Source organism: Lepidochelys kempii, chromosome 12 (assembly GCF_965140265.1).
Source record: "Lepidochelys kempii isolate rLepKem1 chromosome 12, rLepKem1.hap2, whole genome shotgun sequence".
Taxonomy (NCBI): Eukaryota; Metazoa; Chordata; order Testudines; family Cheloniidae; genus Lepidochelys; species Lepidochelys kempii.
The window spans coordinates 32660377-32678408 of record NC_133267.1 but is presented as its reverse complement, the minus strand read 5'-3'; the positions used below and the strand labels follow the sequence as shown (position 1 = coordinate 32678408).

The following is an 18032-nucleotide window of genomic DNA, read 5'->3' as shown; positions in this document are numbered from 1 at the left end:
GATGACAAGTGAATCCAATTTCCCCATAAGAATTCATGTAAATGGGGGGGGGGGGGGAGAGGGTTAGGCTCCAGGGAAATTTTTTCACCAGACAAAAGACTTATTTATATATATATACACACACATACATACACATACACAGTATAAATTTTAAACAAACAATTTAATACTGTACACAGTGATGATGACTGTGAAGCTTGGTTGAGGTGGTGAAGTCAGAGGGTGGGATATTTCCTAGGGAATACCTTACTGCTAAATGATGAACTAGCAATTGGCTGAGCCCTCAAGGGTTAACTCATTGTTGTTAATGTAGCCTCACACTCTACAAGGCAGCACGAATGGAGGGAGGAGAGCCAGGGCTGCCAGTTCACCCTGGTTCCAAGCCCCCACCAGCTAGCTGCAACGGGCTGCTCTTCCTGCAAGCAGTGGACAAAGCAGGCAGCTGCCAATGACTTTATAAGGCAGCATTGCACAGCTTTAAATGAGCATGTTCCCTAATTGATCAGCAACCTAACGATGAAACAACATTAACTGGGATGACTTTAAATGAGGAGTTACTGTAGTCTCTTTGTGTAGAACAGGCCACTGAAAACAAAATCAAGTTTATCAATTCAATAAACTGTGCATCTAGGGTATTGCACAGACCTTCACCAGTTCCATGGCTCTACATTCTTAAGGACTCGAGCAGTAAATATACATTTTTGGATTGATTGTGTTTAGTATGAAAGATAACAGATTAGTAGACATTCATATCGTAGCGACCTCTGTCTCTTTAGTATTACAACTTTTTATGTAAAATCAAAATGGGTTAGAGGCACAAAGGGATTTAGGCACTTAAATCCAAAATTTAGATTCTTAAAACCCTGCTTAGCTGATGTCCAAATGTCTAGGCACCTAAAATCCCTTAGGTACCTAAATTTCTGCCAGTGAGACCTTCTTTGTATAGTCCTGCTTTAACAAGCCCTAATTAACATCTTCCTTATCAACCTTAGCATGAGCATTGTATACTGCATTACAACCTCATTTTATATACAGTATATCATTATGCTCCACCATGCCCCCATCCAAATAAACACACTCTTAAAAAGCACTTCTCAGGAAGGCCAGACACATTGAGTTTCTCGGCCAAGCTATTTTTTGGGATATGGTAAACCAAATGAAAGTTAGAGAAAGTTTTTCAGAAAGCCAACAACTCAGATAAATTTTCAAGCATGGCGTTTAAGAAGTAACTCCATTTAAGTCAATAGGAGTTTTTACACTGACTTCAGTGGGGCCAGGATTTCTCCCCATTACTTTTAAAACTACTTTTGTGATTTATTCCAAATGTCCTAGAAAAATTCTACCTTAAGACGCAGGGAGACTTGTAAAGAAGATTAAAGCTAAGGTGAAAACTAGCTTCCCATAACATCCCTGGACTACAGAATGGCTTCAAACCCAGCACATTGAAGAATGTATTACCATTGTATATCATGATTTGTGTGTATGTAATTAAAAAGTAGCTGAGCTGAAAGGAAGGGTGAGAGTTGAACTTTGGACTGTGGGTAACTATAGGAAATTTCAATCCCTAAAGTTAGTTTTATCAGTACATGTCGGAAAAAAACAAGGCCTTGTATCAAGAGTGCTTCTGCAACTTTAACTACAGCAGAATTTTGCATTAAATTATTTCATTGTTAATGTCACAATCTCATTCAGTTAAGGAGACTGTTTTCAAATAGAAATGTTTATGAAACATCTATAGAAACCTTTTGTAACTGCAGAGAGCAACTGAACAAATGAACAAATAAAAAGCAAAGAGAAGATTCCAGCACTCATGAGGAAAAAGACAACATTTATATTAGCCAATAAATGATGTAAGACAAGTGATACTGTGGCTGCTATATTATTTTCCTAATTAAAATCTTACATAAATTCTCAGACTGATTTTGAATAGCACTTGTTTATTAAGTCCAGTGTTAAGCAATGCTTAGAACTAAATGTATACAATGAGTAAGACATTTTAGTCATCTGGCTTCTCAGACTTCACAACAACAAATCAAAATGCTGTAAATCAACAGTACTTAGGATAGAGGGAAACACGGGATTAATAATGTGACACAAAGCCTTTCGCAGTTGGGTCTCCAATTCAAATCCAGTTCAGTTAAAAGTTGACAGAGACAGGTTAACATCCTAAGGTTGTTTATTGTTAATAATGTACATTATAGTAGTGCCTACAGGCCAACTGAGAACAGGGCCCCATTGCACTGGGCACTGCACAAACAGAATAGTAATCAGTCCCTGCTCCTCAGAGCTTACAGTCTAAATAGACCAGACTGACACAGGATAAGGGAAGGAGTACAACACAGGCAGAGTGAATTGTGTAAAGGCAGCAAACATCTTGTTAGTTTCAAGGCTTGTTTTATTTAAGAACCTCCATGAGATGAGTTGGTCTCAAGTTTTGAATGGAGAAGTTTGCACATGACCAAAAATACATAAATAAACTACAGTATTTGTTTGCCTGAAAGCTATTTCCATGAGACTGGGGTTAGAGTTAATTTTAAATAAATTGAAAAATACTGTGTGCTTATTTTTACATATACCAGATTATTGTACTGGAGACAAACCAAATTAGATTACTAGAGAAAAAGTAAGATGTGGTAATAGATATATTACTAAATTAGGAGATTATTTAGTAATAGCACCATGTGCATACGTCAGCTGCAGCTAAGCATAGCGACAGTTTGAAAACGAAGGACAAAAACATGTCCATGTAGCTGAAAGTCTAAATTTAATTTCAAATACAATACTTAACCCTTCAAAGCACTGACTCTATAATAAAGTTTATTTTATCTATAAATATGACCTCAGAAAATTTTTCTTTGTTAACAATAATCCTCACAGGCATATCTACAGCAAGGTCTACCATAAAATAAATGAACTGATTTGATCCTATTAGAGGATCATTTTAAGTCTCCTAGGCTATGTCTTCACTGCAGTCAATTCAGGTGCTTAGCACCCAAGTCAACCTAGATCGGGAGTGAACAGCCATAATGCACATCCCAAATCAAGTTCCTGCATCCTCAGTGCTGCAATCACATGTGTGTTGCTAGGAGTCTTAGTCCTATTCCATGTGCTGCATGCAGTAAGCTGAGCTGTTGTATAATCTTTTCCCCAGTGAATTGTGGAAGAACTTGTTTGTCCTTCTGGGTACATGGGAGCAACTGTGGGAAGGCACTGGAGGATTATCAGCACTCGAGTAATTTATTCTTTGTCCTCAGTGCAAAGTGGGTCAGCTACTAGCCTGAGCACTAACCTACACCCCCCGCCCCCCCCAGCCAGATCAGCTAGCCTGGAATTTAAAGCATCACTAAACTCAGGTGAGAGGGTTTTCGTGTGTGTGGACAAGTGGGGGGGGATCAAGGGGCAACACCCAAGTAACAACCCGAGTTAACTGCCGTGGAGATGTACCCAACTGTCCAGCTCAGTGTAAATAGTGTTCTCTTTAATACGCTATTACCCAGGTTAGGACAGATAATCTTTGCATGTTACCTACTGAATGTCACTTTTTTAAAAAAAGGCAAGAGAGAAATAACTTTGTAAAGTGCTTTAAGATCCTGTGAGGAAAGATACTATAGAAGTGCAAATTAATTTAAACAGCCCCAACAGTATTGTGAAGTAGAAAAGCATTATTATAGCAATTATACAGATGGAGAAAATGTGGCACAGAGGGCGTAAGGGTTACGTTTTCAATGAGTCTCATGCAAGCGCACAGCACTGTTTGTAGGCCTTTGCAGGCCCTTGCTGTTCTGCACATGTAAGACAGTTAAGATTTTCAAAGGTTTAGGTATGCACATTGAAAATTATGGTAAAAATACCAGCCAAGAACCTTAGTACAGATGCAGCTTATTCCAGTAAAAGAATGCTTTTGCTGGTATAAAGCTTATACCAGTTCCCTGATGGGAGGCAGGGGATCCGAGAGGTTAGAGTATTGATTGGGCCTCAGGTGACCTGGACTCTATTCCTGGCTCTGTCACTGGCCTACCGGGTGACCTTGGACAAGTCACTTCACCTCCCTGTGCTTCAGTTTCTCCCATCTGTAAAATGGAGATAATGACTCTGTTTCATTTGGTACAGCACTTTAAGACGTAATGATGAAAAACCCTAGGAAAGGGGTAGGTATTATTATTACTCTAGAGCTTTTACCAGTATAAAAATGTTGTAAGAAGCCATCATCAGCAGTACAGACCTAGCTCTATTCACCTTCCCTGGGTTGTGTAACAAAGTCCCTTTGGACATGTCAAGATATCAAAAGGGCCATTTCTAGAGGCTGCAAAATGGTATGCTGTAATTCTCCTCTGCTCAAGCCTAGTGATGTACAAGATTCAGGTGCCAGAGATGCAGGTGAAGTCTTCTGCCTCTTGTGGGTGAGAAACTTTGCCCTGGTTACACATTGTGGCATCAGATAAATATGTACATCTATAAAGTGCCTTTGGAAGCACTCACCCAGCCTCCCTGGATCTCACTGCCCTCATAGTATTACAAATGTGATTGGACGGAAGATCATGACAAGCCCGCAGGACAACTCAGCAGTGAAGACCTTACTGCCACTTCAGCCAACGAACATTCACAGATTAAGCAGATTTCCTTTACTTGCATCCCAGCTAATGCAATATGGGTGTCCACAGGGAAGCAAAGGCAGATAGGAACTAGCATATGTAGACCTTCTGTATGGTAAGCCCGTGGAGGTTCAGAATTGCTGAGTATTTGCCAGACCCTTCTTTCCTTTCCTTTAGCAGCTGCTATTTTTAACTGCAGTGGGTAATCCGTCTGTCAGAGGACCAGTGGGAAACCACCGCATCTTTGCCTCCTAACATACATGTGCCTAAGTCACAACTATCAGTCTAAGCAATCCTCATGCAAATCTAAAAACAGGCCATGCACCTCTCTCTGTAGCCATGCCAAGCAGAGCCTCTCTCTCTGACACACCCTAAACTAAGTATTTACATGTTGATTTGGGCAGACAGTACACAGATTTGGAAAATCTGACCAACGACTTGCCCAAGGTTTCAGTGCATGTGACACAGCAAGAAATAGAAACCAGAACTCCAGTCTTGACTCCTGTGCTCTAAGGATTATCTCTACTTCCTCCCAATTTGGTTACATTTAAAATACCACCTCACATACTGGGTACATACAAATCTGATTTCCCAAGCATAACTACCCACTTCTTCCAGGCTAAGGAAAGCTGCTAGGACTGTTTCATTAATTCTAAACCTTAAACTGGGACCTATACATTGAAGTGAAGTGAACCCATATTGTGTTGAGACCTAGGAGATGGTGTCTCGCACTGAGTTCACAAGACAGACACACAAGGTCTCATTTAGAATCCTTAGTCTAGGCTTAAATTGGATGACTGGCGAAGCAGCAGTTCTGCAGAAAAGGACCTGGGGATTACAGTGAACAAGAAGCTGGATATGAGTCAGCAGTGTGCCCTTGTTGCCAAGAAGGCCAATGGCATATTGGGCTGTATTAGCAGGAGCATTGCCAGCAGATGGAGGGAAGTGATTATTCCCCTCTATTGGACACTGGTGAGGCCCCACCTGGAGTACTGAGTCCAGTTTTGGTCCCTCCACTACAGAAGGGATGTGGACAAATTGGAGAGAGCCAAGCGGAGGGCAACAAAAACGATCAGGGAGCTGGGGCACATGACTTACAAGGAGAGGCTGAGGGAACTGGGCTTGTTTAGTCTGCAAAAGGGAAGAGTAAGGGGCGATTTGATAGCAGCCTTCAACTACCTGAAGGGGGATTCCAAAGAGGATGGAGCTTGGCTGTTCTCAGTGATAGCAGATGACAGAACAAGAAGCAATGGTGTCAAGTTGCAGTGGGGGCGGTCTAGATTGGATATTAGGAAACGCTATTTCACCAGGTGGGTGGTGAAGCACTGGAATGGGTTACCTAGGGAGGTGGTGGAACCTCCATCCTTAGAAGTTTTTAAGGCCCGGCTTGACAAAGCCTTGTCTGGGATGATTTAGTTGGTGTTGGTCCTGCTTTCAGCAGGGGATTGGACTAGGTGACCTCCTGATGTCTCTTCCAAACCTAATACTCTATGCTTCTATGACTTCAAGCTCCAGAATATCTTACAGTGACACCAAATATAGCAACGATCAAGCAGATCTCAGAAATGCAGTACCATTTAAAAATTAGTATGGTTTGTACAACAATAAATGGGACTAATGTTCACAGCACCTACATAAAAGTTAAAGATGAGTTACAGAGCAAAGTAATAAAATCATTTTAACTTTACCACTCCTTTATGATGCATAAAACTGACCTCATATTATTTTTAAGCTGGTTTTTGCCTTGTTTTTAGACTTTCTACATTTCACACACACATTCCCATAACATCTCAGTCACAGGCTACTTCCTAAATTTTACGTTTAGATGTGAAGAGATAATTCCCTTATTTGCCATGACCTATTTCATCTGAAAGGGAAAAACTATTGAACTGTCAAGTTCTGCTCGACACTTCTGTTCTCCAATGCCAGTACCCTGTCTTACCAGTTTTGCTAAACTAAAGACCCTGAGAAGTCAGGGAGTCAGGCTAGACAGCTGCGATAAGAAAAGGAGAAGAGTATAGGAGGCAGGGAGAAGGGTAGAAGTAGGGAAGATGAGCAGCCTTGGTAAAAAGTGGTTGGGGGGTGGGGAGGGGCAAAATTACAGTTGTATCTCAGAGTTTGGTTTGGAAGAACCTGGTTATATGTTGGAAGCTCAAGGGAATTCACTGAAGAGATGAGGAAACTGAGAGAAACATGATCTTTGAGTGTTAAGATATGTCAATGAAGGTTACTTTTAATTAGCAAGTTCCTTGTGAAGGTGGGATTTGTGCCTGAGTAACCTTAACTCTTCTAGCACATTATCAAGGGGTGCAGTGCATGTACTCTCAAAATGCATGATATTTTTCTTCTTCTTCCATAGAGAGCATCTCAAATTGATCTTATGGTATCAATCAATAACTCTAGTCTTTTAGTTAAAAAAATGTATAGGCTTTTCAATTGCGAAAGTAGCCTACTTAATGTAAATAGATACACTGTTACCCTGGTTAAACCAGCCTTGCAAGAATATGATCTCTCTAAACCCCTCTCGGCAGCCTAGTAACCTCAAAAAGACATTAACTTCAAATCCTACTGGGGACTAACAAAAATGAGTAATTCGAAGAAATATTCAGTTGGCAACAAGGCATTTAAAATATTGGGCCAAATCCTACCCACATTACTCTCACTGATTTCAAACTCATGTATTTGATTAGCCTATCACTGACTTCCCTCCCTTAATGTTGATAGTTTTAAAAAAATATGGATAAAATGCTTGTTGTTACTTATACATCTCATTTTATTTCACTGTCACCTGTTTTCTATACCCTCTCTCTTCTTATCCCACCGTGTCATGTCTTACTTTAGGCCCCAATCCTGAAAGCCAATCTACAGAGCAAATCCTTGTGCTCTTGCAGAGAGTAGGGCCCTAGCACTTAAGTTGAATGGGTAGGGAGTAGTTCTTTTTTGGTCTCTCTACTATCATGCAGAAGTAAAAGTACTACAGAAATAATCATGAAGTCAAATTTAAAATTTATAAAGTTCGTGGCTGTTTCATTCTGTATATTTTTATTTAGTTTTAATTGCTAAGCATGTTGAAGCTATAGTACTGTATGTTCAAATATCACATTATCTGAAGTGTGTGTAGAGTTGCCATAAATACAATAATACTGAAGGGAAACAATTTCTAGAATGCATTTTTCCTTAACCCAAATAAAACAATGTATCTCTGGGTGTGTCTACACTGCCCCACAGTTTGGGCAACAGGGGTGTAAATAGCAGTCAGCAACAAAGTGCTGCACTGTAACTCCCCCATGTGGATGCAGCAGGCACGCATCAAAAGGTTCCTAGTTCACATTAACATAGTCCTGTTTGAAGAGGATCATGTTAATGTGCAGCACATTGGGGTGCACACTGCTATTCACATCTCTGTAGTCCAAACTGTGGGGCAGCAAAGACACGCCCTTAATTCTGACAGGGCTGATGCACGTAGTCAGAACTTTACTAAATACCTTAGGGAAACATGTTCAATATGTGATGCACAGCATTCTTCCAAGATGCTGATCTTCAGTGAGTGTGGGTTCATTTATGTTAAAAACTTCAAACAGTTTGTGAACTTGGACTAAATTAAACTGAAGTAGTATTGCCTGACAGATTACTGTTCAAACAACCATCACACATGTACTTCCCAGAAAGTAGTCAACTACACACGTCATCTACATCTAGCCCAATCTATGCAGATTATCGTAACATTTTCTACAGGCAAATGCAACTGGCGTGGATCTGAGCAAGTACCCAAGTATTAACAGAGGCCTGCCATCATTTGGGATTTACTGTACTTTAATAATAGTCAGCCGTATACTGCCTCTTCAGATACAAGAGAATTAGACATTTGTCACCTGCTAACAGTGGTACAATCCTTTAAAATGTTTAAAAAATAATCATTTTTAGTTCATGTACTCTGAGTCACACACTGCCACGTACTGTAAATATCCTGCCATCAAAGGCAAAATTGTCACATCATTGGATTCTTAAACTTTGACTACACTAGGAAAGTTTCCCACTGCTAGCAATGGCTGCACCTGAACTCAGTGTAATTATGGTTTAATTGTGAGCACAGTCCAGAACAAATTGTTCAGCACCAATTCAGAAACCAGGATTGTGTTGACTATTGTCTGTTCTGTCCTACACTTGCAGTTAAACTGTGACCCCCTTGCCAATAACAGCCAGTTTTCGCAGTGCAGACTCCGCTATGGTATGTTTGGTGAGATCCAAAGAACATTTCATTATATTGTTAGGGTAAGAGAACTGCAAAATTTTGTACAAAGAAAGAAGCAGCCCATTCATGTTGTGTTTAAAGTTAAAATAGGTGTATTTCAGAACCAATAAGTGTCTGCTGGAAGCTTACATATTGCCAGAAATAAAACATCTGACACCATCTGTGACACAGGCAATATATTTAATACTAAACCAAGCTTTAAAACAAACAAACAAAAAACAACTTTAAACCAACAGTGAAGCAGGATAATGACTAGTTTACAAACCCTGGAAGAGCCAAACTGTCACATGAATTTACAAAAAGCAAATACCCAAGTCTAGAGTGCTGACTTTGTTTAGAGCATCTGACAGACCATAAACCCAGCATTTATAAAGATGAAATTACTTAGCATATGTGCATTGCTCTGAGAGCACTATACAAAGTACATACTATTGAGAACAACAAACCATACTGAAACACTGCCCTTTACTTTCATAATCTCCCTACCACTCAGAATTAACTTTTGTTTTCCTGGTTTGTTGGTTTAAATCATGCCCTTAATATTCCCTAAGTAGTTTGGAAAAGACAAAGTAGGTGAGGTACTATCTTTTATTGGTATGAGAGGCAAGATCTCCAGCTTACACAGAGCTCTTCTTCGGGTCTGGGAAATGTAATAGTTTAGGACATATTCTGTTTAACAAACAAATAACCTCATAATAAAGGCATGAGTTAATGCAACAGAATATCACTTTTCCTCCAAAGGCATTTCAGACCATTCTACACTCAGTTATATAATTTTAATCAACTTGAATTGCAGCATTGGTCAAGTTAAACTTTTCTTTTATAAAGCGTTTTTTGGTGTGTTTTAATCACTAAACTGTAGCAGCTCTTTCTTTAGAATGGTAAAATACTCAGGAAAGTATTAAAAGCCTTAGATTTAATTGACAGCATATCTATATAGCAGATTGTGAAACTTCCATCTCAGCTGTTTACAACTTGTCTCCAAAATGCCAAGGGCAATTAGATTTCCTCCTTAAAAACAAAAGCTTTTTTTCTTTTAAAGTTATAGGACCACAAGTACACACACAAAAACCCACCCACTTTCCAATTATTTCCCCTAGGAGAATGTCAAAAAGCTAAATGCAGGAGGTCTCTCCCCTTAATTTTCAAAACTAAACAGGTCTCTCCCCAGCTGAGATTGTGTTTGCCAGGTTGTAATGGAAACAAGTGGATAAGCACTTAAATAAATAATGTTGGTAAACAAAACAAAAATCAGACTTCCTGTATCAATTTACTGGCAGCCTCCTAGGAAGAGATGGGCTGGGCGGGGAATTGGCAGAGCCATCCCACACACACACAGCAAGTGCCCAGGCACTGCAAGGCTGGCGCCCGGGGCTGAACTTACTTTCGGGGGCGGGGGGGAAGAACCCGCGCTCTGCTGGGCCCCTGTGCCCGCTGCCCTTCCCGCAGGGCAATGGGCTCGCCCGGGGCTCACCTGCCGATGGGGGCCGCGGGCCGGGGCCTCCGAGGGAGCGGAGGGTCTCGAGGCGGAGTCAGGGCCCGAGCAGCGGCCTCAGCGCGGGCCGGGGCCCGCTGCCCCCTTTCCCTCGCGGACACGCCAGGGCCCTGCGCCCCTCCACCTCCGAAGGCGCCGTCCCTGGGCTCCGGCCCGTGCCCCAGGACCCCGCTCCCGGCCTTGTCAACATGCCCCCGCCGCCCCCTCACCTGATGTAGGGGCTGGCGGCCGCCAGGATGTTCTTCTGCACGGGGATCTCCGCGCCCTCCAGCACCAGGTGGGCGTCGCAGAAGCGGCTCTCCTCGCGGAAGGAGCTGAGGGCCCGCAGCAGGCGGGCGGCGTGCTGGGGGTCGCTCACCGCGCTCGGTCCCGACATGCCGCCGCCGCCCAGGGCCGCGTCGCCGCCGCCCGCCAGGGCCGCCGCTGAGACCGGGGCCGGCTCCGTCTCGCCCGGCTGCCGCGTCCCGCTCCTCCGTCCCCCGCCTGCTCGGCGACCGGCTTCCTCCCTCACTGCCCCGGCACCATCGCGCCCGGCCCGGCTCGGAGCTGACATCATCTCCCTGCGCTCGCCGGCCCCGCCTGGCGGGGAGGAGCCGGGGAGCCGCGCGGGGCGGCGGCGGCGGCTGCGAGGGCGGCTCCGGCCTCGGGGCTGGGGGGAGGCTGCCGCCCGGTCCTCCCAGCGCGCCGCCCTGCCGCAGCGCCCGCGGGGCTTCCCGCCAGCGGCTCCGCTCCCGGCCCAACTCCCCTCCTCCCGCGCTGGGGGGCTGGCCGCACCGCGCCCCTCCGCCTCAGGGCTGAGCCCCAGCCCCCCTCAGTTGACACAGGTCAGGCTGACTCGCGTCAGCCGGCGCTCAGGCCCTGGCTGTGGGGCTGCGCGGTGGGGTGGGGCGGGGCCGAGGCGTGTTGTGATTTAGGTACGAGCCCTGTTGGTTTGCTGTGTGGGAGCCGCGCGAGCCATGGGCCCGAGTTAGAAGGGCTGCATAGTGCAGTGTGGATGTGTTAGCACCTCCGACTCAGGTGTAAACACAGGATTACAGGGCAGCGTGGGTGCTCCAGCATGGGCTTGGAAACCGTGACTCTGCAAGCCCAGGTCCCATAGACCTGGCATTACAATGTAGTGCAGTGTAGACATGCCCTCTGAGGCCTCCCCTGAGCCCCACTGTAGGGCCTAGGAAGCAGGGACCTTCCCGCTGGCACAGGCCCTTGTAACTGCTCTGACATGGGAAGGAAAGTGATTCCCGAGGCTAGGGACTGACCATCTTACAGATCTCTGTAGCTGGTCTCATGGCCTTCCGGATGTTTGGGTGTAAGGTGCCTTGGCCTGGACAAACTGGAGAACCGTTTATTTTTGAAAATTTAGGGGGGAAACATCATCACTTTTGCTTTTTTGACATTATCAAAGGGATGGGACTGGATGCAAAGCATTATCCATGTGAGTTTGGTCTTCCCGGAAGATTGGAAAAGGGCTAATGTAATACCCACCTTTAAAAAAGGAAAGGAGGAGGATCCAGGGAACTACAGGCCAGTCAGCCTCACCTCAGTCCCTGTAAAAATTATGGAGCAGGTCCTCAAGGAATCCATTCTGAAGCACTTAGAGGAGAGGAAAGTGATCAGGAACAGTCAGCATGGATTCACCAAGGGCAAGTCATGCCTGACTAACCTAATTGATTTCTATGACAAGATTACTGGCTCTGTGGATGCAGGGAAAGCAGTGGATGTGTTATTCCTTGACTTTACAAAGCTTTTGATACAGTCTCCCACAGTATTCTTGCCAGCAAGTTAAAGTAATATGGGCTGGATGAATGGACTATAAGGTGGATAGAAAGTTGGCTAGATCATCGGGCTCAAGGGGTAGGGATCAATGGCTCCATGTCTAGTTAGCAGCCGGTATCAAGCGGAGTACCCCAAGGGTCGGTCCTGGGGCCGGTTTTGTTCAATATCTTCATTAATGATCTGGAGGATGGCATGGACTGCACCCTCAGCAAGTTTGCAGATGACACTAAACTGGGAGGATTGGTAGATACGCTGGAAGGTAGGGATAGGATACAGAGGGCCCTAGACAAATTAGAGGATTGGGCCAAAAGAAATCTGATGGAATTCAACAAGGACAAGTGCAGAGTCCTGCACTTAGGACAGAAGAATCCCATGCACTGCTACAGACTAGGGACCAAATGGCTAGGCAGCACTTCTGCAGAAAAGGCCCGAGGGCTCAAAGTGGAGGAGAAGCTGGATATGAGTCAACAGTGTGCCGTTGTTACCAAGAAGGCCAAGGGCATTTTGGGATGTATAAGTAGGGGCATTGCCAGCAGCTCGAGGGACTTGATCGTTCCCCTCTATTTGACATTGGTGAGGCCTCTTCTGGAGTACTGTGTCCAGTTTTGGGCCCCACACTACAAGAAGGATGTGGAAAAATTGGAAAGAGTCCAGCAGAGGGCAACAAAAATTATTAGGGGGCTGGAGCACATGACTTATGAGGAGAGGTTGAGGGAACTGGGATTGCTTAGGCTGTAGAAGAAAAGAATGAGGGGTGATTTCATAGCTGCTTTCAACTACCTGAAGGACGGTTCCAAAGAGGATGGATCTAGACTGTTCTCAGTGGTAGCAGATGACAGAACAAGGAGTAATGGTCTCAAGTTGCAGTAGGGGAGGTTTAGGTTGGATGTTAGGAAAAACTTTTTCTCTAGGTGGGTGGTGAAGCTCTGGAATGGTTACCTAGGGAGGTGGTGGAATCTTCTTCTTTAGAGGTTTTCAAGGTCAGGCTTGACAAAGCCCTGGCTGGGATGATTTAGTTGGGGATTGGTCCTGCTTTAAGCAGGGGGTTGGAGTAGATGACCTGAGGTCCCTTCCAACCCTGATATTTTATGATTCTCTGAAATGAAAAGTTGTACTTGTTTAACTAAAGATGTGATATTGCACTGATGGGAGAGACCAGGGGAAGCCTACATACCAAATTGTGGCCCCAATTTAAGGTGTGAGAGGGACATAGATGACTATCTCACTGCCTTTGAGAAGGCTTGCAGTTTGAACTAGGTTGATCCTGTGGACCGGCACCACTGTTGTCACCCCCGTACTTGCTCCCAAGGTGATAGAGGCATATAGCCAGATGGATGGAGGTGATATTGGGGACTATGAACAGTTCAAAAAGGCTCTACTGACTAAGCTTGAATTGACACCTGAGGCTCAAAGGAAAAGGTTTCTGGGTCTGCAAAACACCAAAGGTGTGACACCCTGCAGGGATCAGTTCTGGGTCTGGTTCTGTTCAATATCTTCCTTAGTGATTTAGATAATGGCTTAGAGAGTATACTTATAAAATTTGCATATGATACCAAGCTGGGAGGGATTGTAAGTGCTTTGGAGGATAGGTGATAGTTAATGGGGAGATATTCATGTGGTAGAGAGATTCTGGGGGAGAGAACTCTTGGCAAACCCTGTGTGGTAAAACTCCATCAAACGCTGAAGGGATGTACAACTCCGAGTAAGGTTCCAAATGTGAAGCCATGTGCCCTGCCTACAGCTTGCATCCCTGTACAGACACAGGAGTGATTGGTAGCAGGGTTCTTCATGATCTCGCCTTTGACATCCTTCTTAGGAATGACTGTATCACTTTAAGACAAAACACAGTGACTCTTCTTGTAACAGCCAAGGGCTTGAACCAGGCGCTGACACGGAGCCAGAGAGCTGCACAGAAGGTGTTAGCCAAAATGCAAATAGAGTGGCTGGCAGGGAGCAGGAGGGGGTTTCCCCCTTTATGGTAACACAAGGGAAAGGCTTTTAAGCTCAGGATACCTTCCTGTCTGTAAGCACACACCTGAAATTGAGTGGGGTGGTGGGAGGAAGAGTTCCCATGCATCTCCACACTGGAGGTGTGAGTCACCATGGAGCTAAGGAGTGACCCCCCTGGAGCCCAATGCTATGACCAAAGGAGCAAGCTCACTGCCTATCCTTACACAGAAGCAGAGGAAGAGCTGAGCCCTGGGTGGCTGAGACCCCAGCTGAGTACAAGGAGAGACATGCAGGGAAGGAGGACTGCCAAACATGTTTGCCCTGTCTTGGCATGAGAGAAGCCCCAGAGAAAAGTAAAGCAACCAGAATACTACTGCTAGTAAAAGAAGCATAGTCATGTGGTGGCTATAGATATGGTGGGTTCTCTTAACCAAGAGATCCCCAAATCACTTCCTACCGGGAGGGGGCAACAGGTTGATTTCCAAAAGGGGAAATGTGTTCCTCCCATATGCACAGTCCTGGGGTGAAGACACAACTCGGGGGGGGGGGGGGATCTGTCAGTGCTGGGGAGCGCCATGCTATCCAATTTCCAGAGTCCCAGAAATACAGCTAGGTTAAGATGAGCTTTCCAGGTGAATAAACCTACCTAGATCCCCCCAAATGCTCAAGAGGGGGGTCATTTCCTACCCCCACTAGAGCTAAGGACACCCCAGGCTGCAGCCAAGATGGCTGACACATGGAGGAATGTGGGATCACTGCCCTCCTCACCCCCTGGAAGGCGAGTGGGCAGAGGTGATGGCAAGATCCCATTCCAGTTTCAATGCTAAAGGTGTTGGGATGGCAAAAGAGCAGAGGGATACATAAAACTCCCCATGTGCACACTACTAGTGTCATCTCAGACAAGTCCTAGGGGGAGGATGTGGAACTGCTCCGTACTGTGCTATGAAAACTGTGCTGTACATAAGAATCTTGAAAGTGCCCCATAGGATAGCTACCAGGTGGATGGGAACTATGGTGGTAACATCTATGAATAATGACTGGAGGTTCAAACTTCCCTAGGTTACTGGTTAAAGTGACCCCACTCTGTTTGCTCTCAAAGGGGGAAGAGATGTGACACAGTGGGAATTTTTAATAATATTTTAAAGAATAATATGCATGCCAGTAGTAATTTGACTGGAGATTGCTATCCATTGGGTGCCGAAGGCAGAGCTGGAGACCTGAGGGAGGGTGTGTTTCACAGAATCATCTGGGGTGATAAGAAAGGGTCATTAGAGGACTGGCTGAAACTGACCCATATCAGTGGAGGATCAGGAAAGACAATGGAGCCCCAAGGACTGAACAGTTTGCACCTAACAACAGGAAACTCCATCAAGCAGGTGAACCCACTGTGGTCCTGCAGAAGGACAATGGGCTGAAAGGCATCAGGTGGCTTTTGGAAAAACTCAGCAGCTCTCACCTTGGACTGACAAAGAGCAATCTGGAGAGAGCCAAAATGGATTGTATAGCAGCTTGGCTACACTAGGGGCAGTTATACCACTTCAATCATACCATTACAACTTTTGTGTATAGACAAGGCCTTACATTGGTTTAGTTTGCCCCAGGACACTATCACACCTCTAGCTAAAGCATCCCCCAGAACATGTATACCTTCAATAATAGAATGTAGGGTTTGAAAGATATGCACTCAGCCCTTTCCAAACTCTGCATTCTATTATTGAAGGTATACATGTCCTGGGGGATGCTTTAGCTAGCTAGAAGCACACCACTTCTGTATATGGCTCTGGCGTGCAATGCCATGAAGGCAAATTCTATAGATCACAAACTGCTTTAAAGGGTTATCATCAGGTCACTTTCAGCCCAATGTTCAATCTGGGGAGTTGTGGGGGGAAGGATTGTGTATGTGTGTCTTGTTGTGTGTTGTTTTCCAGTATACAAACATTTCTATTGGTCTTTAGGGTTGTAAAAGTTTAAAAAAAAAAAAAAAGTTAAAATGGCCAAAGTTCCCCTCGCAGAATCTCCAACCAAACAATGCCACATCCTATCTAGTGCATGAGTCCCAAAGAAGAAACTGACTCACTTACCTTGCTGAAGCAGAAGAGAATGGAAAGCAGAGTGAAGAAAATTTAGATATAAGTACTCTTCCAGGTCTAATCAAAGTGTTGTTTGCAACACAGGTGAGGAAATAGTTCTGTAAAATAAAAATAATTTTGGCCTGTATTCCTTTAAAGTGAATTTGGCTTTGAAAAAAGGTGACAGTCTGTTTGACCATCATTGAGAGACACAGGAGAAACGTGGCAGCATGACTGGGTTAGAGATCGAAGAATTCAGCTTCAGAACAGCTACAGCACAGGCACTGCTGGGCAAGCTTCACTAAATGTTCCTGCCAATGTGCCTCAACTTTGAGCTGGATCTGTCTGTTCTGTCTCTTTGCTCATACCATTCAATTCTTGCTCTTAATGCTGAAATTTGCCAAAAATGGGGAAGGGATGGAGCATTATGGTAGTTTTTGTGCTGAGGGCGAAGTCTTAAACCACCAGTGAATTTCACACCATCCAATGCCCAATGTGAAATATATTGGTGGTTTTAGTCTAGCTTAATTTTTATTTGGGAAATGAAATGGTGGGTTTAGTCCAGCTTCAATGGACTTGTGTTCTCAGCTCAAAAGTTAAAATATAATTCCACCTCTTCCTCCTCATTGAGAATCTCAGGAGAACCCCCAGGGTTTGATGTCAATGAGAATTTATAGCAACATGTGAGATTGGACCTTCAATTCTTTTCTATCAGAGCTATTGGATAGTGGAAATCCCTGAAGGCAGTATTGCTAGGGTACTTTTAAAATGGAGGGGCAATAAGCTGAGGCAAAAATAAAATAAGGCTGGTGAGTCAGTTTTTCCTTTTGGGGGGGTTCAGGAAATCAGTCGCCCAAATTCAGGTTCACATCTTCAGTCTTTTTTATTCTGCTTTTTACAATATTTATGTTTTTTCCTATAAAATCTGACACTTGTTAGAAAGACATCTTTTCACATTAAGAGAAACTAAAGACTAACCATTAACAAGAAAAAAATTAAGAAAATAAGAAATAAATAAAGCGAGATTTATTTGGATTCATTCATTCTTTTCAGAGCCACAGCTGCCAGCTAAAGTAACATTCCCAGAAGGGAACCAGAAGCTGGCCCTTTTCCAGTTATAGAGACTTTATTTAAAAAAGGACTCTACACAAGATTTTTAGGCCATATATTTAACATGCCTTCATTGCACATTAGGAAATGGCCTGATTCCAGCTGATTCTCCTTTCCTTAATAGCATTCAGTGTTTAAGTGATATCAAAATTACAATTTGGCACTGAATAAAAATGTCTTAACAACTGTGATGCTACTCTATCAAAGTTACAGTGTGTCTGATCCCCTTATATACCAGCTCAGATGCATATTTTTGTTACTCGCTTTTCTTTAAAGCGGAGATATCAGAAATTATTTTAACAACAAAAATATACTTGAAATCAGGAGGACATATAAATTTATACTATCTTTTATCATATGTTAAATGTATGGCTTAAACAGCTTGATGGCGTCTTGTTCAATAGTCCTGCTACCGGAAGAATCAAAATGTAATAGCCTTAAATAAAATTTTAACATGAGAAATAATGAGTGGTTTTGCAAAGGCAACTTTCTCTTCTCCGAGCAACACAGCATCCCTAGACTATGATATTTTGCTCTTCATGAAGGCAGATCTAATGATGGCGCTGGGAGATCTGCACCATAGGCCCTGATACAGCAAGGCACTGAAGCAAGTACTTAGCTTTTAAATATGTGAATAGGCTCATTGAAGCCAAAACTTACAGTTAGACACTTGTTCATGTGCTTTGCTGAATGGGTGTCACAGAACAAAAATATCATGCTCCAGGTTTGTTGTGCACATCTGAAAAAGAATGTTGACAGACATTGAGTATGTGCTTAATGTCCTTGTACAA

At 43.9% G+C, this 18032-nt stretch overlaps 1 protein-coding gene across 4 annotated transcripts in view; it reads right to left on the bottom strand.

Annotated features, from left to right (window-relative positions):
* The window catches only part of GAN (gigaxonin), a 57326-nt gene extending 46247 nt beyond the window's left edge, over nt 1-11079 (bottom strand). For all 4 annotated transcript variants that reach the window (XR_012154531.1, XR_012154530.1, XR_012154532.1 and 1 more), the window contains exon 1: nt 10549-11079. Coding sequence is in view for 1 of the 4 variants with exons in the window: in XM_073308040.1 (XP_073164141.1) it covers nt 10549-10895 (347 nt within the window). In the remaining 3 variants the exon portion in view is untranslated. The remainder of the gene's footprint in view (nt 1-10548) is intronic.
* Between the last annotated feature and the right edge of the window lie 6953 nt (nt 11080-18032).